The sequence below is a fragment of the Marmota flaviventris genome, chromosome 15, assembly GCF_047511675.1.
Source record: "Marmota flaviventris isolate mMarFla1 chromosome 15, mMarFla1.hap1, whole genome shotgun sequence".
In the NCBI taxonomy this organism is placed as follows: domain Eukaryota; kingdom Metazoa; phylum Chordata; class Mammalia; order Rodentia; family Sciuridae; genus Marmota; species Marmota flaviventris.
Window position 1 is genome coordinate 31,224,879 of NC_092512.1, and position 25,153 is coordinate 31,250,031.

The following is a 25,153-nucleotide window of genomic DNA, read 5'->3' on the forward strand; positions in this document are numbered from 1 at the left end:
ATGCATCTCTATACCTTTATTTGGAAACATTACACCTCTCTTTGTATCCTACTTACTAATGTCCCCCCTCTTCAGCATCCCTTTCCTCCAGCTAACCCTTAAATTAACATTTAAGGGCCACCAAGGGCTTTTTGGCAGCCCTAATCTAAGTGAAAGTGCCATGATATAAAAGTCTATATAAAGCCTTACTACTTAAAGGTATATTCCAGGAACCAGCAGCATTGCATCAGCTAGGAGCCTGCTGTGAATGCAGGATCTCAGGTTCTTTATCAGACCAGCTGATTCGTGATTGATTTGTATGCACAATGAATTTGAGAAATACTGTAAAAGAGATTTTGAAGGAATCAAACTGTTGATTAGATAATTGATAAAATAAATGTTATTTACTAATAACTTCCTACTTAATGACAGCTAATACTAACAGTTTTCAAATCTCTGTCAAACTAATATAATTGTTTCTAAACAAATTTTCTAAATTAGTCATTGTGATAGACTATATTTAATGGTTATGTTGTATTTCTCCCTGTGGAGAAATATAAAATACACCTCATCATTCCACTGATTTTACACGTAGCTATGATTTGCTTTGCCAATGGAATAAGAACAGAAATGGTATGAGTGTCCCAAGGAGAACTGTATAGAGCTGACAATAAATTTGTTTTCTTTTCACTCTTATCTCAAGACCAGAGATGTTCTACAAAGGGGTTGCTCCATCAACATGAAATCTAGAGGAAAGATGTAATTCCTAAAAGATTATTGCCCATATACACATATGTGGTAGGCACACAAGTCTGACTATTCCCATTTCTGTTCCTGGTTAAATTATTGTTCTTTGAATATATAAGAATTATTTCAATACTTCGTGTATAAAAAACAAATTACTTTCCAGAGGGAAAAAGAAAACAGTCTTTCTTGAATGAGAACACTTTACTGAAACCACAAGAGTTAAAGTATGTCAATTGTATCAAAATATGGGCTCAAGATGCTAAAAGTGCCATTAAGAAATACTGAACAGAAAAATTTAATTATAAAAATAATGTGGGCTAAAAATGGGAGTTCATAACCCACTTGAAGCAAAGTGTGAAAGATGATATATCAAGAACTATGTAATGTTTTGAACAACCAACAATAAAAAAAAATAATAATGTTGAAAAAATTTTTTACAAACATGAAAATGTAAACATAATATAATGAGAAATATCAGGATGTGAGGAAAAAAATGGGAGATGAAATTGCTAATCTCATATCAAAGCATGTTTTCTACAGTCCACCTAAAACTAAAAAAAAAGATCTGTTGATGTTTTTAACAGGTTACCAACCTGTTAATGTTTTTTTTCTGAGAATCAACCTAACTTCATAGATGTACTTTGAGAAATTAATTTCTCATGATAATGAAGTATGATCTTTCATTCTGTTACTTCCTCCTTGTATTCATTCATCCATGCTGTAGTTATATACACGTAGAGGGGATCCCAGTAGTAATAGCTACCCTAATATTAATTATTTCTCTGGATGACTAAATTTAAGATGATTTATAGTTTAATCTTTACAAGAACTCCTTTATAGATAGCATGCATCCATTTTACTACACAAAAGAAAAAAGGCTTTTTTGTCTGTACACTTCCATGTAAAATCCAATTTTAGCAAGAACCTTCTAAATCAGTTTAACTGGAATACCTACCCTCTACCTCCAGATATCTGATCACCTTCCACAGAAGATCAGGAATCTCATCCTTTTCTGTACCCCAAAGGTGAAGTCTGATTACCCTGTTTTGTTTTTTTTTCCAACAAGAATTCCCTTTATTCCTGTTATTATTACCTCTTCGTAATTTTCCATCCATCTACTCCCACCTTACTTCTTGGCTATAAATTCCTTCTTGCCCACACTATATTTGAAATTAGGCCCAATTTCTCTCCCCCATTGTAAAATTCTACTACCACAGCCCATATACCTATGGCAACAGTCCTAAAATCTCTTATCATGCTTTAATAAATGTTATTGAATAACTTTTCCTTGATTCCAGAATCCAAATTCCTCAATTCAGTTCCTTATTTGTACTAGCCACATTCAAGTACTCATTAGCCACACTTGATGTCATATACTACTAAATATCACAGATACAAAACATTTCCATCATTGAAAATTTTTAGTACTATTTCAGAAAATACAAACTCCAGAGCCTTGACTATATTATTGAAAATTTATACTTAAATTAAAACCCTATCCCTCAGTTCAGACTATGAAATAACTGCACATTTAGATGATATTGTCCCCATACAAAACTGCCATTACTAACTATTATTTTGGAGTTATACCACTAACCTAAATTTAAGAATAGTGTTTAAAAAATAGCTTTCTGAAATTGCAATCTGCACATACTAAAGTGATAAGATTTTATATTTGTTTTTTGCTATATTATAGAGTACCATGAGAAAATTTTTCTCTTTATTCTTAGTTTGTGAATAGCTGTGTTTCTCCTGCCTGCCTAGGTAACAAGTTTATCTTTATATTAGGGCCAATGTTATTTATGTCTAGTCACATTTCCCTCTTTTACTGATTGCAAGAAAACAAGAGTAAATTTTGGGGCTTTCTCCAACATTTGTCTGCACTTAAAAACATGTTCCTTTTTTGTATTAGTACCACTCATTGAATAAAATTTATTAAGATTTTCTTAATATAAATTAACAGGTGACTATGAAAGGACCTTTCAGAGTAGCCCCTTCTCTACCTTTTAGACAGTTTCACTTTCCATAGCTTCAGCTACTCCCCCAGTTAATTACATTTCAAAAAATATTAAATGAAAAATTCGAGAAATAGAAAGTGTTAAAACTTCACGTTGTTCCAAGTAGCATGATAAAACTCATGTCATCCTGTTCTATCCCATAACAGATATATTCCCTTTGTCCAATGTATCTACTCTATACATTACTCATCCACTGATCACTTAGTAGTCATTTAAGTCATCATCTCAATTGTCATGGTACTGCAGTTCTGTGTTTAAGTAACCTTTATTTTATTTAATAAAGGCTCCAAAGTTCAAGAGCAGCCAAAGAGAATGTTGACTATTATCAGAAGTCCATGTCTTGGTTTACTTATTGTCCATTATTATCAAAAGTGAATTGTTAAGAAGAATATCAACTTCAGGCTTTTCCTTCAGGTATATACACATTCAGTATATAGAACTTTTGTGCTATAATATGAAAAAAAAGAACCCATTACATAATTTCTTAATGAGTTTGAAATTTAAAGTCAATAAAATATAATTTGTTTTGTTCCTAGATTAAGCTTCTTGAAGGCTACCTTTTAAATTCAGGTCTATATACCTTTACAGTCACAAATACTAAATAATTTAAAAAATATATATTTTAGCAAAGTAAGAGGCAGGGAAAATACCCAGGTAAAAAGAAACCTACTTAAAATTCAAACACACAAAATAGAAGTATCAGGGATAACTGATTTAAGAAAAAGTATTAAAGCTTTTCCCTGAGATGCAAAATAATTCAAGTGATAAAATTTTAATGTCCCTATTTTACTTCATTCTTCATAAACCACACAACACTAATCAATGTGTTATGTAGCAGCAGATTTAGATGACCAGTTTAATCAACAATTTGCAACTAAAATCTTGTGGTTGGTAATAAAAATTCTTAAGGCCTACATTCAAAGTTAAAACAACTGCTGACTACTAAGGTCAGCACTTGTACACAGAATAGCAATCTTAGCAGAACTGGTCTCATTACTACTTCCATGATGCTATCCACTACTATACTTTCCCACCAAGGGGCAAAGGAAGACTAGGATGGAAAAATAGACTCCTTCCCTTCTCACATCCCAACATCAAAGGAGTTATTCATTAGGACAGGGTGGGCAGGAATTTTTACGAGTTAGACCACACCTCTCCTCTACTTCAAACCTAAACAGGAATGGAAATTAGTAGGGAGATAGGTTTTAAATTGAATATGAGACTTAATTTTTAAAATAAAGTGACTAAGAAATGACTGAAAGGAGCTGTTTAAACTGCTAAATATAAATCAAAAGAAAATTTAAACAGGGCTGAACTATGTTTAAACGATTCTGTCACCAACTGAGAAAATAGGTTGACATAACAACAGTTTTGATAAAAGCTGTTTCATGTTCATATTATAATAAAATTCTAAATTAACCTATTGATCTTTATTTATTTATTAAAATATGATCTAGTAAAGTGAATACCTTTAAAGACTACACAATGTGTGCTATGGTCCCTTCCCAAACAAGAATACTACAGAACTGAAACAATTTTTTAAATCAAATACTAATATAAGCAGGAAGAAGCATTTTTAAATGTTTTCTTTGCAATTGTTAATAAGACCAATGATGTGACAATCTCCTTAATATGTCCAAGTCTCAGTTATGGTTTTCCTAAGGGGGCTATAATGTTGGAGTGAACAAACACTAAAAGCAAAAGCAGCCATCATGGACAGGAGTAAGGTGGCAATAATACTAATAGTCCAGTAAGTAGGTTGTTTATAGAATTTCAGAAGCACTAACCAGTTTTATCTACTCTCCCCTTAGTCTGTCAATGTGAAAACTATTGTATCAACATCATTACTGAAGATTAAATGGTGAGGGACAAGATCATGAGCAACAAAAATGGGGCCTTGGAATGCAGCCAAACTACAAGAGAGAAAGTTTTTGTAAAAGAAATACTAAGAACTTTTTCAAGAATTTAAGGAAGAATGACAGCAGATAATTTAAGCAGTTGTTAAATATATATCTATACACACACACACACACAGAAATAAAGGTAGCCACAAAATATAGGGCAAAAGGATATCCTTCAAATAAACTGACCCATACTCAAAAGGACACAAATGCAAAAATCAACCCAAGAGCCACAACCCATCTGGCATGCAGCTCCAAAGAATAGAATTCTCATTTAAGCAAAGGGTGGCTAGAAATTTAAAAAGAACCGTTTATTTTTTACTTGTATATATTCATGCTGCTTCTCTAAAGTCAGAGAAACTTAGGGAAGCCAAACTTAGTCTAAACACTGCAAAGGATGATCAAGTGATTGCTAGAACACTTATTCTTTGAACTGTCTTCAGAAGACAGTATCTTAATTTTAGTTTTTACCACTAAATGCTATTTTCCAGCTTTATCACCCATCATCTTCACTAGTTCCACTCCAAATAAAAAAGTTCTAGAACTGGAAATTCAGATCATCCAATCCAACCTGTTTACAGGAAACAAGAAAATACAGACCCAAAAGGAATAAGTAACTTGCCAAATTCTTTCAAGAAGTTAATACTAGCTTACCTGCCCAGTTGACTATGGTCATACTTCTGTGACATCATAAGGCCTCTCTAACCTATCAGACATTTGGAGTTTTTTTTAAATGTACAATGAATTCATAAAGCAGCGTCAATAGAATAATTTTGGCCTTTAAAGTTGCAATCAAGAAAAATATCAGACATAGAGGCATGCTCAATACATGTTTATGAACAAAAGATCTGGATGTAGATTAGATATTTGAGCATATTTATTAATATATTAATTTTACTGCTTTCTAGTTAAGTTACCTTACATATTTCTGAATTCTCCATCCACCTAGAAGCTGCTTATACATCAACTGTTAGGCAACTGAAAACTCTTTTAAAAAATTCTTTATTTGAACACTTGAAATTTCTGTAACTTCACAGGGCCTGATGCTGCATGCCTGTAATTCCAGATACTATAGAGGCTGAGACAGGAGGATCATAAGTTTGAGGCCAGTCTCAGTTATTTAGCAAGGCCCTAAATAATTTAGTGAAATCCTGTCTCTAAATAAAAAATAAAAAAGGCTGGGGATGTAACTCAGTGGTAAAGGGCCCCTGGGCTCAAAGCCCAGTACCAAAAGAATAAAAACTAAAGATAAAAAAAAAAATTTCTGTACCTCATCCCTGTTCTCACCTTTGAAAGGATTCTGCATCTGTCCAAAGCCCTTAGAAGCAGACAATATTTTCCCCTATTTTTGCTTTCTAATTCCATAAGCAGGAATTCTATAAAGAAAATATTGTATGCAAAGTGAAGGAAAATTATTTAAAGGAGCCATGCTAAAATAGATTTGAATACTGCACTAACTCCAAAGCTTAAATTACATACCTACACACACAGATCAATGGATATTCTCAGTGTTTCACTACTTTGAAATGAGTGTCAGGAGAAGGGATGATTTTATATATTTTGTGCTTTTCTGTATTTTTTTCTAAACTCTCTAATGCTCATATATTTACTCTCATAACCCCTAAATACATATTAAAACAAGTAACAAAAATAAAATATAAATGACTAGGAGGTCTGACAGCTTTAAAGGAAGCGAATGACAGTGAAAAGATATGATCATTATTATTTTGCCTAATACCCCTTTAGCAGCACTTTAAAAAATTCTGTAAGATGTCAATATCATGCTATTGATATTTTTAAAGAATAGGACAAGGTCACTATAATGAAAGAACACCAACACAGTGCTCAACTGGGAAAAAGTTTCAAAGTTCTACCACCCCAAGATAACACGCAGTCTTTCAAAGTACGAGATGCAAAAATCAATCAGGCTCCAGTGCAAGTGAAGCATTTTCTATCACGAAGTAGTAGTTGCTTCTTATTTTATGTCAGGAAGTGAATGCTAGCAGTTGGCAAATATCAAATAAAAGGAGAGACCCAAGCCAAAACAAAAGCAGATCCGGCGTTCTATAAGTCTCTAAAACCACGACGGTCATAATTGGTTCAATATTCACGTCCCACTGGGAGGTAAAATGGATCAGACCCTTGAAATACTTGGCGGGGTAAAGTCAGTCCAGTCTAGGTGAGGAAAGCAGGCAGAGCCGGGCAGGAAGAGCTACGCAGTCGAAAGTCTTCAGTCCCCAGGCTGAACCAGTCCTTCCTTCCTCACCCCACCCGCAGCTAGCCCCACCGCGTCGCCGGCCCCGGGTCCCGGCACACCTGCGGTCGCCAGGCCGTGTACCCCGCCGCTACCGCTGCCTCCCCCAGCCCTCAGCCCGCGTCGGCCGTGCGGGAGGCGAAGGAAGGTGGGCTCACCAGGTCCCTCCGGGCTGGACGGCGCCGGGGGCCGGTGCGGCGGGGGCCCGCAACCCGGGTCCCCCTGGGCGGGCTCCCTCAGGTAATCCTCGAAGCGCACCTGCCGGGCTTCGCCGCCACCCCCGAACCCCCACAGGCGGTTGGCCGTGCCTCGCAGAAGGCGCCCGCTCTTCCCCGTGAACGTGGTCAGGTAGTCCATGCCGTCGCGGGGCAGGCCGCGCGGCAGGGACCGCGGAGGTGGACGACTTCTGCGGCAGCAATAGCAGTCACCACCGGCGTGCCTGCCCTGCCGACCCGACCCGGGCGCGGCGGCTCTGCGCGCCTCTCAGGGGGCGGGGCGGGGCGGGGGAGGGGGCGTCCCGCCTCGGGCCCGGGAGCGGACCATCGGGAAACTGCGGATCGGGGGGACAGAGATAAACAAAAGTTTTTAGAAAGTTCTTATTGAGGTTTATAAAGGCTGAGCCAAACACAACTAGCTTACAAAATGGGTATATTCTTAATGGAACATATTAAGGTCAGAAATCTGGTGGTTTTTAAGGAAGCTGGACAGGTCCCATCTGCTGTTCCCCCACCCTTCCGGCTCCAGTGGAGCAAGCCTACCCTTCCCGCCCCGCCCTGTCCCGGACCGGACTGGACTTTCAGGACTGCTAGGGAGAGGGAAGGACGCCTGGCCTTCTGCCCGAGGACGAACGGGGAGACAAATGACCCAGACGAGTTTCTGCTGGAGTTACACAGAGTTCGCGAGACTAGAAGGGTTTTGCAAATAGTGTCAAAAAGTTTGTATGTGTCTGTTGAGAGGAGGGGCACAATCCACATAAAACTTCTGCAGCTCACAGTTTTGTTTGTTTTAGGAGCGGAGATACTTTTAATAATAAGACTGAAGTCGTCATGAAAATAAAGCATCAATAATCACTTTTAAATTTCATTATAACACACACACACACACACAGAGAGAGAGAGAGAGAGAGAGGAAGAGAATGAATATATCACATTTGACAGATATTTACTATTCGATTTTTTTTTCCTGTGAAATCTGGTTATTTTCTCACTCTCATGTCTGTTTATAGCCCTTTTAATTTTCCCACGCATTAAATAAACCCTCTTAATTGGAATCACCAATATATTAAGGTATTTGACGAAAATGTTTGAATTACTTAGGAAGTTGAAGAGCTAAATATTCTAATAAATGAAGTCCAGAAACTCTGGAATTGAAGCTTTACACTCACCCGAGGCCTCTACCCTCTGGTAGATTTTTTAAATCATTTTTTTCTGATCTTTTCCACTCCTCACCATTTTCCCTTTAAATTCTTATTAGGTTGGAAAACTTCCTCATTCTAACATTAGCATCTGCATTATAACTAGTTAAAAATATAAAATGTTTGGATTGCAGCCATAGAGTACCTAATTCACAGTGTTTATGAGAAAGGGACCCAAGTATTTGCATATCTAGCAATCACCCATAGGTTCAGAAGTGTTACTTGGGGAAGCATTCTTATTCCAAGCTTCCTTCTGTTCCTCTTAAGGACTTATCTTTTAGATGGCACCAAGAATAGAAAGTTTGTGCCCCTCCCTGCAATTTGTAATTTGATATCCTAACACCTCAACTTGAAGGTGGAGTCTTTGAGAGGTAATTAGGTCAAGAGGGTGATTACTTCATGAATGTGATGATAAGTATATATATAAAAGGTCCCCAGGGAAGTCGCTCACTTTTCCACCATGTGAAGATACAAAGAAAAGACAGCAGACTATAATCCTGAGAGGTTCTTCACCACAACCTGACTTTTCTGGCACCCTGATCTCATTTCTAGACTCCAGAACTATAAGAAATAAAATTTTGTTATTTATAAGCCACCCTGTTTATGTACCTTAGTATAGCATTCTGAACTTAGCCAGGTGCTAACTTACTCTTCCTTATTTGTGAGAATTACATTTAATCAGGAAGCATTATTATGCTCAGTACAACTTCTAAGTTCTGTGTGAGTCTTGGTAAACCATAAATATTTTTACAAATTTCAATGACTTACATCTAACACTGATTAACTAAATTGAATTTATTTTCTAAGATATGTTTTACATCTTCATGAAATTTACTGGTTTGTGATAAACATATCCAAATGTTTGGGTTTTTTTGTAAATTTTCACTTTAACAATCTTAGCAAGAACCTGTGTTCTGCCAGTTTAAATACAGTAAATGAGAATTAACTCATTAATATTTTTCTGCTTCTATCTCATTGAACACTAGAACTGATAGAGAAGAAAGTATAACCTTGATGACTGAGTGCTTTATGTATTTTTGTATAAACTCAGCTGAGCCCTAACATCTTTTCAAAATTCTTTTGTCCATGTAGTCAGTTTTCCTTTTTTTATTTCCTACATTTGTTGTCTGAACTATCATCATTCTGCTGAAGTACCAAATTTATCCCTTAAACATATTTACTTTGCCTTTTACATGACACAGAAAATCAGAGGTCATCAAATATGAACACACATTTTTCTTGCCCATCAAATATGAACACACATTTTTCTTGCCCATCAAATATGAACACACATTTTTCTTGCCCATCAAATATGAACACACATTTTTCTTGCCCATCAAATATGAACACACATTTTTCTCTTCAATCTACATACAAGCTCCTCTCCCTATCTTGCCTTACAAAGAAGTCCTTACTCCTATCCATGTCTCTCTTCCAAATTTACTTTTGCTCTTAGTCTAGTTTACATCGTCTGTGATTTGCCAACCTTATTAGTCCCCTTTGTTGTATACTTTCTCTCTCCCTCCACTGTAGATTCTATTTTATGCAACTTATATCAGCCACATAAATCCCTTTCATCTATAAAAAATTCCTTATGTATCATACCTACTTTGGTAAACTACCCTTTGCCTCATTTTAAAAAGTTAATTGATAAATAATTTACATACCATAAAATTCACCTGTTGAAAGTGTACAGTTAACCTTAAGTATCAATAACCTAATCTCTGAACATGTCCATCACCTTAAAAATAAACCTTTTATCTATTTGCCTAGGCAACTACTGATCCTGTTTTCTGTCTATGCATTTGCCTTTTTATGAACATTTCACATAAATAGAATCATACAATATAAGATCTTTGGAGTCTGCCTTTTTTCATTTAATGTTTCTGAGTAGTATTCGTGTTGTATCATGTATTAGAAATTCACTACTTCTTATTGCCAAGTAATATATCCCACCATATGGATGTATCATGTTTCATTTATCTGTTCGTCAATTGTTGGACATTTGGATTGCTCCTATTTATGGATATTATGAAGAATATTGTTATGAACATCTATGTGTCTAAGTTTATGTTTTATTTCACTTGGATATATATATATATATATATGTATATATATATATATATATATATATATAGTAGATTTTTCTCAATATTTTGTCACTGTAAGTAGAAAAATGCATCATTTCATATCAGTAGGACATACCACAAGAAGTGAGGTAGCTGGGTCAAAGCCTACATACTTCAAAAAAGCAACTAGATTCTGTCAAATAGCCCTCTCTAGGATGTACTACTCTTTACATCCCCCCCGCCATTGTGTGAAAGTATTAGTGGCAGAATCTACTCCCCTTTTCTATTTACAGTGGCAAAATATTGAAAATGCTTTAAAGGGTAACTAACAAAGAAATGATTAAAATATGACATGTCTATATAATGGAACATTATTCAATCATTAAAAATAATCGGTCCTTGATGTAACTGCTTAGAGAAGAATCTAGAAAATATTTTCAGGGGGAAAGTAAGATTCAGAACTGCATGTGGTATGCTACCATTTTGTAAGACATATATTTTAAAAATCCACATATATAAAAGAATATTTATACACACACATAGAAAACCAGGGCTGGGCACTGTGGCACACACATGTAATCTCAGTAACTCAGGAGGCTGAGACAAAAGGATTGTTAGTTCACAGTCAGACTCAGGAATTTAGCAAAGATCCTGTCTCAAAAAAAAAAAAAATAAAATAAAATAAAGAGGGCTGGGGATATAGCTCAGAGGTAGAATGCTCCTGGATTCAATCCCTAGTGCTGCAAACAAACAAACAAAAACAGAAGCCAGTTACAATGGTTGCTTTATGAGAGAAGAAGTAGGTAACTTAGGGATAAGGAGCCTTAGTTTTCATCATGTGTATAATGTGCATGAATCATCTAGTCCCAAATGGTCTTCTATTAGTTAAATAAGGGGACCTTATTTCAGTGAGCCCATTCTATCTGTAGAAAGTTGCTAGACTATCCAATTTTGATTTGACTATTATTTAGCCATCAGAAAACATTTGAGGCTGGGAACAGTGGAGCATGCCTATAATCCCAGTGGTTCAGGAGGTCAAGACAAGAGGATCATGAGTTCAAAACTAGCCTCAGCAATTCAGGGAGGCCTTAATCAACTTAGAGAGACACTGTCTCTAAATAAAATATATAATGGCCTGGGAGTGTTGCTCAGTGGTTAAGCAACTCTGGGCTCAATTCCCAATATCAAAAAAAAAAAATTTTTTTTTGAGATAGACTGCATTAAGAAATCATCAGTAGGAAACTTGCAGTCCATTTTGCCTTTTTCTCTGAGAGTCATCCTCATATCAGGTTAGTTCACTTGAAGGTAGTTTACATGGCCTAGAATGCAGTGTTGCCTTATCTTTAAGCACATGAGCTGAGTTGAACTTTAGGTTCTGGCTACCCATCTTACTAGAAGTGTGATGGGAAACAACTTAGTCTCTGTTCCTCAGGCTCTTCACTTGTGAATTACAAAGGGAGATGCTGAGAAGACTTAATAAGAAAGTGCAATCAATGTACCTAAAATAATGCATTAAGTCCTTCATAAGGTGAACTGTAATGCTTTCTATTAAAATACCTTATTGAATTATGCCTTTAGTGTTATATTGTGACTTTTATTGAAGCTCAATGCCAGAAATAATTGTGAAATGAACTGATATTGAAGACATTACTCATTATGCTGTTATTTAATATACCTAAGTTTAAAACAGTTTTGAGAGATATTAAGAATTCCCTGTCCAGGAAAATCCTTGTGAAAAGCTAGCACAGACCTTCATTAATCAGACAATATATGTTATCACCTTGCCTTAAGTTTCAAATACAATGACCATCTTTTATTTCAGAAAAGTAGAAGTGACTTTTCTCTTTTCTTTTGCTTAAAAATTTCTAATTTCATTGAAATTATATTTTTACTAGACTTTTTAGTAAAAAGGACAATATGTAGCAAGATATATGCACATGGATAAACAAAACAAATGAAAACACATCTTGTCCATAATATTTACAATATTTGGTAAAATTTTTTTAACTCCAATTTTTTATTTCAGACACATTTCCATAGAATTCATATCAGATCCACTTCATTCATATCAGATCCACTTCATTCTTTTTGTAGTTTCAGAGTTGAATTTATTGTTATCTGTTGAACAAGGCTGTAATGTCAGTTGCTAGATTACTTAACTTTTAAATTCAATTACATCATATTTACTACCCTCAAACTGTAGGAAGTAATAATTCGCTGGAAAGCACCTGTTATTTAGTTGGAATCTAGTGCACTAGTATGCTGAATTTGTTTATTTACTTACAAAAAAGCTCCCCAACGTGATTTAAGAAATCTTGCTTTTCTGACTTCATTTCTTAAAGGAAACCTTGTTATTTTGTTTGTGGGAATAAATTATGACAATTTTAGTACTTATTATTTAAAGTAATATCAATAACTTATTTTTAAATATGACGCTTTCAAACAAGACATTCATTGCTAGAGATTTGAACTGGAGAAAAACAATGTCATGGAAACTAGCAAAATGGTTCTCACTTTATTCTTCTACTAGGTAGCAGCTGTGTATATCATTCTTCTAGTAGAAGAATGATATACACAGCTACCTAAAAAGAATCAGAACTACATTTCCAAACAGATGAATTAAATTATTCATATTTTAAAAGAGTTATTCTCTGATTTGTTAGTTTGCACTGGCTAATACTGAAATACAGTTTAATATTCACTTTTTGTTCATTCCTCAACTCCTATCTCTAGCAGTCACACTATATGCCAAGTTCTCCAAATTTAAGCTCACTTCTTTCTTTTTGTAAAGATGGCATCAAATGACTTTGCTATTAATAACCATTTCCTGGCATACTTCCTGGCCCCTGAAATTATTAAGAGTAACTGCAACATTGTAGTCATTACTTTTTGAAAATACCTTTCAATGCAGATAAAATTATTGGATCATAGGGAGAAAATAGGATTCAAATTGGAAGTACAACTATAATATTCTAATACAGAGACAATGAGCTATCTGAGTACCAAGCATCTTCAGATCTTTAAGCAAAATGGTAAGAGTGACATCCATGATATCTTTAAAAGGCTAGCTAAGTAATAAACCCAGAAAAACAAGTGGATTGTGAAAGAGTGAAATGAAAAAGATGATTTTGTCAAGTCAAAGTAATCATGTTATATCTACCTGGCAACTATTCTATGGGACATAAATATGAGCACTCAAATTCCTGGTGTGCTAAGTGGAAACATTGATAGAATCAATAGAGCAGATACTGAGCAAAGGGGTTTTGTAAGTGTTAAGAAACAACGGATGGCTCTTACACAATCTGCACATCTAGATCTGTCAGTAAACTTAAAGCCTCTCTTGGTAGAGAGCCAAACTTTTTACCCTTGACTTTAAAACTTACTTTACTTAAAGCCATAGGACTTTTTTCTCTACTAAAAGGCTTATATTCAAATTCCTTATCTAGTATGAGACTCTTGCTTGTGCCAGCACTAGCCCAGAGAGGAAGAAGAGACATTGGATACAATCATGATTACAGTATTGAACACTATATGATAAATATTTAATATGACCTTTCAATTATGGGAAAGAACCTAATATTGATTTTTTAAAAAAATTCCTGCTGGTTGATACCAATCCTGGATCTAATCATTTACAAACTCTACTAAACACCAAGAAACTTTTTCCCAATTCTGAAAATTGTCTGAAAAGTGTTAACTCCCACACTTGTCAGAAAAACACTGCATGTCAGTGAAGCCAAACAGGGACTCAGCAATACCATCATTAAGAATTATAATTAAAACTCAGTTCACAATAACTCACATCAACTAACCATAGAATTATTTCAGTACTATTTTTATATCCTATTGAAGATTGTAATTACAATTATATAATTATAGCCCAAATACTCCCTACCTGGAATGTGGCAGCTTCTGGAGCTTTTGGATCAATTTCACTCAGCTCATTGAGCAAGTGCCAAGGGGTATTACTATGTATGCCTTAAGTCATGAAAACTCCACAAAGCTTTAGAAGTCTCTAGGAACAATAGCTGATCAGAACCACCAAGAGAAATGTTAGAGGGTGAAGATGAACAGTCTCATTCTCTTTCTATCTCAGTTTCCTTTTCTGCCTGTGTTTCCTGTAGGGTTATAGAGGAGAGTGTCTGCAGATGAGACTACATTCATAGCCATAGGGTGGTCATACCCTCTTGTGGCCTCCTCTTCTTTCTGGACTTGCTTTCCATCCTTGTTCTTTCCTCTCTTAACTCTATAATACATTGCTTCAACTTCTTGTGTTTATTTAATAGAATTTTGATACTGATTATTTAGATTGTTTGTTGGCTTGTTTTTGCAGCCTTGGATGTCATGCATGCTAGACAAGTATTCTACCACTGAGCCACAACTCCAGCCCAGTATTTACTGTTTTCCCATCTAAAAAGATGTAAAATAAACATTTATATTATATTAAATGACTTACATAATATATTAATTAATATTGGATATTAACAGGTCTTAATTTTAGGTATTTGCAAGTTATATAGTATATACTTAAAATTTAGAGTTTTTAGGTTAAAATTATAAAGAATGATTTCCACTTTTTGATTCATATTGGATTTGATTCCATTCAAAATGGAAAGGGAAAACAGAAAAGAAAGGACAAAATAATTTGGGGAGCATCTAACTCTGTTGCTAGTTTTTAGATGCTTTTGTGCCAAAATACCATTTTCCAGCTCCAGACTGCAACTCTTAATTGGGCTATTTGGTTTTTTTTCTCCTGTGGGGGGAAAATATGAACTGTTGGATTGTATCAATACTAAATAAATTAAGTCTGGCAATAAAAAAGAGAGCCTGCCTACAAGTCCATCCATCTCTCTTTGAGTGCTTTTTATCAGTATTCCACTTGTTTTAGTGGTACATGAGCAGCAAATTGAGAAGTTGCTAAGCCTAATATCTGAAGGGAGAAGAACACATTCCTTTCCCCAACGTGTTTGGTGCTTCCCTGATACCCTGTCTCTTCACCATTTAGTCAGAAATGCTAACAATACCAGATGAATCAGCCAAAAGGCAATCAGCATATAGAAAAATGAAACTGGACAGGCAATCCTTAAATGATCTAGCACTAACTAGATAACTTTGGTTTTCAAAAAGAATCATTCATAACTCACTTTTTCTGTTGTAGGTATACTTTTAATTTTGTCTTCCCACAGACACAACAATATAACCATATGTTAAACTCTAATCTGTGCTGACCTAACAGTCTTTAAGATACTTTTGGCCCTAACCAGCCACCTCTCAGCCATGTGCACCCACTCCCCTACCTATTCCCTATCCTAGGACTCATATGGATTCTGAGTGGGCTCTACAACCAACAGAATCAACAGCCTTTATTGAATAAAACTGAATAAGGACCATCTGGCAGCCACTTCATACCTATCCTTCTAAGTTTCTAGGAGCCAGGAAGGAAGGGGTGGGGATGAGATTCTTAAAATATTCAGAGAACTTAATAACAACATTGTCAGGCCCTCATACTGAGTTGGTCTTGCTAACACATTGCATGATATATAAGGACATGCATTTATGTTTGCTCATTAAATGCTATACATTATGAGATGAAGTGAAATCCCCATATCTAGTTTCTCTCCTCTTTAATCCATCCCAACACTGCAGACCAGATAAGCTTAAATTCACTGACCTAATTGTTGCCTCTTGGGCTGGGGATGTAGCCCAGTAACAGAACACTTGCCTAGCATGCATAAGGCCCTGGGTTTGAACCCCAGTACTGAAAAAAATCTATTGGTTTTCCTTTGCTTGAAAAATATATTGTGTTCACAGCATTGCTTCCTGTTGACAATGAGAATCAGCTGTGGAACTTTTTTTAAAATGCAAATTCCTAAACTCTACGCTGAGATCTTTATTCCAGGGTTGTAGGGTGAAAACTCAGGAAACTGCATGTTTGTTTGTTTGTTTATATTTTTGTGGTTCTAAGATCGAACCCAGGGCCTTCCGCATTACAGGCAAGTTCTCTACCACTGAGTTACATCCTTGGCCCCTGCATTTTTCAGTTAGGAGCCAAGTTTGAGATCTGGGGCTTTATATTTCTTCCAAGTGATTTTGCATATTTAATTCATGTATATTACATGCTGTCTATGGCAGCTTTTGAGCTACAGCAGCAGAGATGACTAGTTGTGGCAGAGACCTGATGGCCTGAAAAGCCTAAAATATTTACTTCCTGACATATTTCAGGAAAAATCAGCTGACCTTTTCTAGACCATGGAGAGCATTTTGAAACTACTCTTGAATTTTCTATCCATGTAATTCAATATCCCTTTTTATTAAGATAGCCACAAATTTATTCAAGTTGCCTTTATTCAAGTTGCTCATAAAAATGTTCGTGACATAGGTAGGAAAGTTGCAAGGCACAGTGCAAAACTGTCTTCAAGATTGACAATGATTTTTATTCATTAAGGACTTTAAAAAGTAGAAATTCACCAAATGATATGATCACTCAGCTCTTATTTATTAGCATTGTCACATATTCATTAAATGTCTTTCTAGTATGCAGAAGAAGATAAGGTACAAACTCTAGTGGCCATGATTTTTTCCTTCCCAAGTGTTTTCAAGCCTGTGATACTTTTGTATTTCTTAACTCCATTTTTGAAATTTGGATTTTTCAACAATTTTCTGGAAGATCTTCCATTTTCCAACTAGAGAATAGCCAGTTATTACTAAACCTGTTTCTTCTTCCTGATTACACAGCAACACTTTCTCAGCTTCCTTTTGGTTCAGGGGTGCTCAATAAACTGATCTCTTCCCAATGGAAGGGTGACAAAAGTGCTATGTGTTATTTCTAAGCTCAACCCTAAAAAGCTCCAATTGCTGACCCTCCATGCTTTTGTCCTCCTTATGGCCTTGTTACAAATGAGCATGGTGACCTGAAAAGCCACTTATTTAAAGATGGCAGGGATACAAGATGGAAAGGACATGGATTCCTGAATACACCCTTAGAGGAGAACCGCTCACCATTTAGAACTCTAATTTTAAATTCGAACAAGACACATAAACTCATATTTAAAATTGTATTTAGACCCTTTTATATATTTTAGAGTTTTTCACCACAGAGCAGAGTGTATTTTCACAAATGCACTACAGTTCCTTTAAGATTACTACTAAAGGTTTTGTAGTCACATATGAATATATGTGATAACTCAATTTTCTCTGAACCAAGAGGTTTCAGTTCAAGTAAAGTAGAGGTGGGTGTTCTTTCAGTATATCCTCATCTACTGTAGCCTACAAATTTCCATTTCATAGTACTTGTGTACTTCTTAAGAGTTCATTCTTCTTGAGAAAAATAAAGCAATAGGCATTAACTTGCTTTGCCTTTTAATAATATTAAACAGTGTACAACTTCCTCAAAAGAGAGCCTCACTCAAACTTCTGTTTCTCCTTCATCCCAGGACTTCCCTTTTCATAGACTAATTCTAATTAGCGAAGTTTCTTCTAGGTACCTAAAAACTCACTCTGTGTCACGGTGTTCACGACCTTTAAGACACTCTTTTCATACATTTGTGCCCTTTTTCTCTTTTAGTTTCTGGTATCATGCCCTTCCTACTGTTATTTTTTAAAGAGATAAACTCAGAAAATATCTTTTCAGATCACATTGGGCTTCTCCCCATTTTGCTTTCCCATTAAAATTATTCATGGCTTTTTTTTTTTTTTCGCCAGAGTTTGATATTTTGGGTGCTACCCTCTCTTATATAGGCCTTAGGTCTAGTCCTTGAAACTAGATTAAAACAACTTATGTGTTTATTTTCTTTTTCTCCCTAGTAGCATCCATTAAGGACAGGAGTCTCACCACTTTTGAGAACATGTCCTGGCACATAGTAGGCACAAAGATATTACATTTGTTGAGTGAATGAAATAAATCACATCTGTTTTTCTCTAGATTTTATACTAACCCACTTTTCTGCAACCCAGGATAGAGATGGAGTTTAGTTGCATTTTCTCTTTCTCTTTTCATTATTACCTGATATTATCTGATATGTTTTTCTCCAAGAATGGTTCTCTGCCTTGGCCACATATTTTAGGACAACTGTTGAGCTTCAGTAAATCCTAATGTTTCCGACCACACTTAAAACCATGAAATTTAGATCTCTCTGGTGTAGTACACAGATATCTGGCAGATCTTCCTCAGGTGGCTTCATTGTGCATCCACGATTGAGAATTACAGCCGAGATCCTTTTATTTCCATAATGGTTCCATTTTAATAATGAAAATAAAGTCCAGAGACCAGTATATATTATGACTATATCCTAAGAAAGATCATTAGATAGATATAAACATCACATATCAATTGGTTACTGTGCCAGATATTAGACTAAGGGCTTTTCATGTTATTTCATTTAAATCTCATATCTGCTCTGTGAAGGAAGTTGAGGACCTCCCTTTTGCAGACCAGGTTACTGGAGGTAGAGGGGTTCAGGAAGGATATCTACTAGCTCAGTAAAGAGACTCTTAGATGTCTTGCTCTTAACTTACTATTATATAGAGCACAGGGATTTTCAGTCAGGGGTAATCTGCACTCCCCACCCTAGTAGGGTTGACAAGATAAACAGGGATCCCAATTAAATATGAATTTCAGATAAACAATATTTTTTTTAGTATAAGTTAATACCAGATGTTGCATGGGATATATTTATAACAAAAAGTTATTTGTTTTGTTATCTGAAATTCTAATTTATGTGGGTCTCTCTCTTTTTACTAAATCTGACAACCCTACCCTTAGGAACTATTTGTGAATGTCTAGAGATATTTTGATTTTCCAGCTGACAGTTTGCTAGTACTGTCTAGTAGGCTGAGGCCAAGCATTCTGCCAAAGATCCTGTAATGTATATACAACCCCCAAACAAAGATACATAGCTTCAAATGTCAATAGTGCCGAAATGAAAAACCTTGGTGTAGTAGAAGATATTGGGAAAGATTAAGAAATGTCATAACCAAACCATGCCTCTGGAAACTTTTATAGTCTGTTTTTATAAAGGCTTATTTCATTCTGTAACTGATTAAAATATTTAATATTCTTTTATCTTTGAACCTTTGTATGTTCTGTGTGGAGATCTTATGCTTCTATTGATCACCATACGCCTCCATCTCGTCTACAGAGGAGATGTGGGCAGGCTGTTGCCGCTTTCCAGCATGTCTTCCTGGGCTTGCTCTTTCAGCCCCAAATTTTCACTTAATAGCTTCAAAAGCTGTGTGGTTCCATTTAAGACACCCTCTCTCTGAAGTCCTCTTTGCACCAATTTGACTTAGCTGCAATTAGCACAGAGAAATCTGGGACTGAAAGAAAGGTGTGATATAGTCCATATGGCAAAGGGAGAAGATAGCTCTATGCAAAATAATTTATTGCTAACAGAATGATGCTTTTTTAGCTAGAAAAATTGTATGTTGTGAATGCCATTAATGATAGCATGTGTGTGCGCGCACACACACACACGCACACACAAATACATATGTATATAGATCCTGGGGAATGGAGCACTTTACCACTGAGCTACATACCCATTCCTTTTTAAATATTTTATTCTGTGACAGTGTCTTGATAAGTTGCTGAGGATCTCACTAAATTGCCAAGGCTGGTCTTGCATTTGCAATCCTTTTCCCTCGGCCTTCAGAGTTTTGGGGATTACAGGTGTGCAACACCATATCCAGCTTAATTGACAACTCCTAAAATTATACTACCATCAATGCAGATGTTTCCTTAAGATTTTAGTGAATGAATACTTAAATGAATTTTACCTCAAGGATTTTATAGAAAATGTGTGTTATTTTGTCATGAATAAGTCATGACAAACTTTTAACTTTCTGCTTTGATTTTGAAATCTGCAGAAAACATGCTAGGTATTCTTTTAAGTAATATGATTAAACATAAGGTATATTTGTGTAAACACAATTTTAACTATTCAAGAATTTGAGTTTTAAGCATTGAATCACTGGCAGAATTTGAATTTCAAGACTTACTTCTTTTCTCTCAGATATACTTTATAATATACTCACCTTAGGGTGTTTTTAAAAGTAAATTTGCAAAACAAGAGGTGTTATTTTATACCATCAAATGTTATAATTTGAATTACTTCCTGAAATAATGATTACTTACTATTCAACCTTTTATACACAAACACACACAACACATACATATATACACACACACCTATATATAAATATATATTTAATTTATATATGTAAAATATATATTACATACATATATATAAATTTTTAAATAGAGGATTACTGTACTGCAAAACTATTATACTAACTACTTACTCCCACAAACAAGAGGCCATGAATTTTGGATAAAAAGGATCTCTATCCATAAGTCCAATTGTCCTTAAGGTCCCAATGAGGATTACATGAATTTGCAAGGGCAAAATTACAACAATCATGAAAACCCAAAATATAGTAATTTGAAATATATACATATCATATACAATAATGGTATGAATTATTTCTACTCCCCCGCATTTAATATTGATTATTTATAAGCTATATATTGTGAAAGCATATGTGTCAATTTCAGGGATGTTAATACCATAGAAAAAGAAATAAAAAGAAGTAAGGAGGAATGTTACTGTTTTAGTCTATTTTTTCACTGCTTTGACCAAAAGACCTGACAAGAACAGTTTTAGAGGAGGGAAATTTTATTTTGTGATCAAAGTTTAAGAGATCTCAGCCCTTAGACAGCCAACTCCATTTCACTGGCTCAGAGAAGAGGCAGAACATTAAGGCAGAAGAGTATAAAGGAGGAAAGCAGTTCAGGATATGGCAATCAGGAAGCAGAGAGAGTTCTGTTTACTAGGGACAAAATATAAACCCCAAAGGCACGCCCTCAATGACCTGTCTCCTCCAGCCACACCCTACCTGCCTATAGTTTACCACCCAGTTAATCCCTGTCATGGGATTAATGCAATGATTGGGTTAAAACTCATAATCCAATCATTTCACCTCTAAACTATCTTGCATTGTTTTGGGGAAAATCTTTTATCTAAATCATAACAGTTACCTAATTAAATAAAATGCCTTTTCCACTGGAAATCCATATGTAGCAGAATGAAATTGAAACTGTATCTCTCACCTTGAACAAAACTCAACTCAAAGTGGATCAAGGACCTAAGCATTAGACCAGAGACCCTGTACCTACTAGGAAAAAAAGTAGGCCCATATCAGTTCATGTTAGCGTATGAGCCAAATTCCTCAACAAGACTCCTAAAGCACAAGAAGAAAATCAAGAATCAATAAATGGGATGGTATTAAACTAAAAAGCTTTTTTACAGCAAAGGAAACAATCAAGGATGTGACAAGAGGGCCTACAGAATGGGAGAAAATCTTTTCCACCTGCTCTTCAGGTAGAGTATTCATCTCCAGGATATGTAAATAACTCGAAAAAGTTGACAGCAAAACCACAAATAACCATATCAATAAATGGGCAAAGGAACTGAATCAGCACTTCTCAAAAGAATACAAAGGTGAACAAATATATGAAAATATGTTCAACTTCTCTAGTAATGGTAAAGGTTGGTGAGGATGTGGGGAAAATGTACACTCATACATTGATGATGGTACTGCAAATTGGTGCAACCATTCTGGAAAGCAGTATGGAGATTCTTCGGAAAACTTAGAATGGAATCACATTTGGCCCAATTATCCCACTCCTTGGTGTATACCCAAAGGACTTAAAATCACATACTGTAGTGATGCAGCACATCAATGCTTATAGCAGCTCAATTCATGATAGCTGAGCTATTGAACCAACCTAGCTGTCCTTCAAGAGAGGAAAGGATAAATAAAACATGGTGTATATACACAATGGAATATTAGTTAGCCATAAAGAAGACTGAAATTATGGCATATGCGAGTAAATGGATGGAACTAGAGACTATCATGCTAAGTGAAATAAGCCAATCTCCCCAAACCAAAGGCTCAGTGTTTTTTCTGATATGCAGGTGCTAACACACAATAAGGCAGGGAGAGAACAGAAGTTCATTGGATTAGACAACGGGGAATGAAGGGAAGGAAAAAGGGATGGGAATAAGACAGTAGAATGAATTGGACATAACTTTCCTACATTCATATATGAATACATGACCAATGTAACTTCACATCATGTACAACCACAAGAATGGGAAGTTATATACATATGTCAAATACATTCTACCATCATGTATATCTAAAAAGAATAAAAAATAAAATAAAATTCCATTTCCTTGATATACTAGAGATAAACCAAAGTAAGATATTCACAATCTTGAAATTCCTGGCAGTGGCAGATGGCAGGGAGGTTCTAGTACACACTTACTTCCAAAAAGCTCTGTGACTACTTCAACAATACTTCTCATACTGCCTTAGTTGTTTTTGTGTGCATGTCTGTCTCTGAGCATGGAAACCAGCACCCTGAATGATGTTGTCAACTCTTCTGTAGAAAGCATTGATCAATGTATACAATAGAAGTCTTTGAACACCTTGCTTCAAAATCCTCATCTTATTTTATTAATCCTGAACTATCATATTATGATCCTTACTCAGCACTAACCAAGTCATATTTAAAGATCTTCCTTAAATCACACTTGAAAAACCTAAATATCACACCTATGCCCCTCTGCCCCTTCCTCCCAGGCACAAGGGATTCTCTGTGGAGGTAATACCTCCCTTACCTTAATAAACTAAAACTTTGCTCTACCAAAAGGTGATATTTTGGGGTGCCAGCTCTTAATACTCCCACTAGATTTTAAACTCCTAAAACATTGAGTCTATACTCAATCATTTTCTTATTTGAAGTTTTTCACATGAGTTTCTCTATGTTAAATTAAATTTATCAGAGGTAATTATTAAGTTAAATTTGTGATAAGTCAGAAACTCCTGTACAAGGCCCTAGTAAGACCAAACCAGAACAGAGTCATCTGTGCCACATAATCCAACTGAACTTTACATGCATCAGTTAAAAGAGAGAGAGAGAGAGAGAGAGAGAGAGAGAGAGAGAGAGAGAGAGAGATTTGCAACCGTCAATCAGAGGAGGCCCAGTCAATCTGACCTGGCATGATAACCACACCTTCTCTGTCTTAACTCTATAAGGATTGTTACTTTGAAATGGACCATTCCCCCATTTGTTCCCTGTTTCTCTTTTAGCCCCTTTATGTTTATAAAGCTCACCTCCTCTACTAAGCTCGTTGGAGCATCTTTCTGTTTTATAGCTGGGATGCTGCTTGATTCACAAATCACTAAAAACAGAAAACTGATTAGATTTTTAATTTGTTAAAATTTTGTTTTTTGATATAGCTCCTCCTAGTACAGGAACTTCTGGCTTATCACAAATTTAATTTAATAATGACCTCTGATATTTGTGTGGGTGGGGCTCAGCAATTTGTATTTTAACAAATTCTCTAATTCTTAAGATGTATTTCAGGTATGGAAACTGTAGAGAATAGTAGATAGTAAACAAGAAGGAATGCTAAGGACTATCCAAGAGAAGAATTACTCTCTAATAGGATAGCAATTCCTACTTAGAGTGGATATAGCACAACATTGCTTCATAGAGAAGGTAAGTGGTAGGGATTTGATAGATTAGTAGGATTTGGGAATATACAGTTAGATTGGCCGAATTAAGTAAGATGCAGAAGCACTGGGGTAGATAACAGAAAATTTTGGGAAGAGGTTCAGCTGACTTTCTGAATGTCTGCCTAGGGAGTCTGGACTTTCTGTTAGCAGTAGAGAGTCATTAAGTGTGTATTGTGCTCAGGGATGCAGTATAGTTGGTTGAATAAGTGAACTTGAATGGAAAACTATGTAGTGAAGAGAATATACTTTTCTAGGTTATATGATTCTCAATCTAGGGGAGCTAATTTACAGCTCTGTAAGTTGTAAAAACTGATAGCAATCTTAAATAATTCTTGTCTGTAAACAAAGATATTCTTGTGTGTCCCAAATCTGTCTAATAGACTTTGAATTGACTTTTTCCCCAACAGTGGAAGAATGTGCTTCCATGTACACATTCATTTCAATAATCTTTACCTATAAATATGTCTTTTGTTTAGATTCTCCTTCGAACTGCCTATTAAGATCTTACTAGGTTCCTTCAATAAAAAGGAAAATAAAATACTTAACATATGTTCATTTCTATATCTATCTTGATCATGATCTTATCTTTTTAGGGGAAGGAAATGATTCTTAAAATTGTCCACCCATTCAGTCATATACATACAGGTTCACACATGTGCATGTACAGTGCACACACCCACATTAGAGTTCTTTCTTTAACCCTAATGACATACTTTTAAAATGCGAAAAAGAAATGATTGTTGCTATGTGGTATTTATTAATTCTTTGAACTGGGAAATTTTGTACTCTGCTTCTTCTCAAATCCACCTGCAGTAGCAGAGGCATTTTAGATCTCTTGGAATATTATTATATTTTAATAATAATATAATAATTTGGTAATGACTTTAACAGTAGGAACAAGGTTAGGAAAGGTAACACATTTTTTCTATTTATCATTCTGTAGTCAAAATTATAAAATTGTACTGTAGCAAAGTACAATTATAAAATTGTACAAGCCCAGGGGCAGAGGGATGGGTGGAATGTGTTTGCAGAATGCCAAAGGAATGATTACAATTCAAACTACTAGGTTTTGTTTGCACTGACTGAGGGAAAGTTATGGAGCAACAGATAGCATTTTATGCAGAGGATCTGCTTGTAGACAGATCAGAGAGAGACTAGGTGACTGAGCATTTACGAGAAGAATAAGT

The 25,153-nt window shown here is 35.5% G+C and overlaps 1 protein-coding gene across 7 annotated transcripts in view; it reads right to left on the minus strand.

Annotated features, from left to right (window-relative positions):
• Oxr1 (oxidation resistance 1) overlaps positions 1 to 25,153 on the minus strand; it is a 327,871-nt gene that overhangs the window by 71,541 nt on the left and 231,177 nt on the right. For 4 of the 7 annotated variants that reach the window (XR_011704670.1, XM_071602184.1, XM_027949226.3 and 1 more), the window contains exon 1: positions 7,058 to 7,380. The exons of 2 other annotated variants lie outside the window; for them this stretch is intronic. Coding sequence is in view for 3 of the 5 variants with exons in the window: in XM_071602184.1 (XP_071458285.1) it covers positions 7,058 to 7,256 (199 nt within the window). In the remaining 2 variants the exon portion in view is untranslated. Of the gene's footprint in view, positions 1 to 7,057; positions 7,381 to 25,153 lie in introns of those variants that run through there. One more of the 7 variants, XM_071602186.1, reaches the window with a different exon arrangement.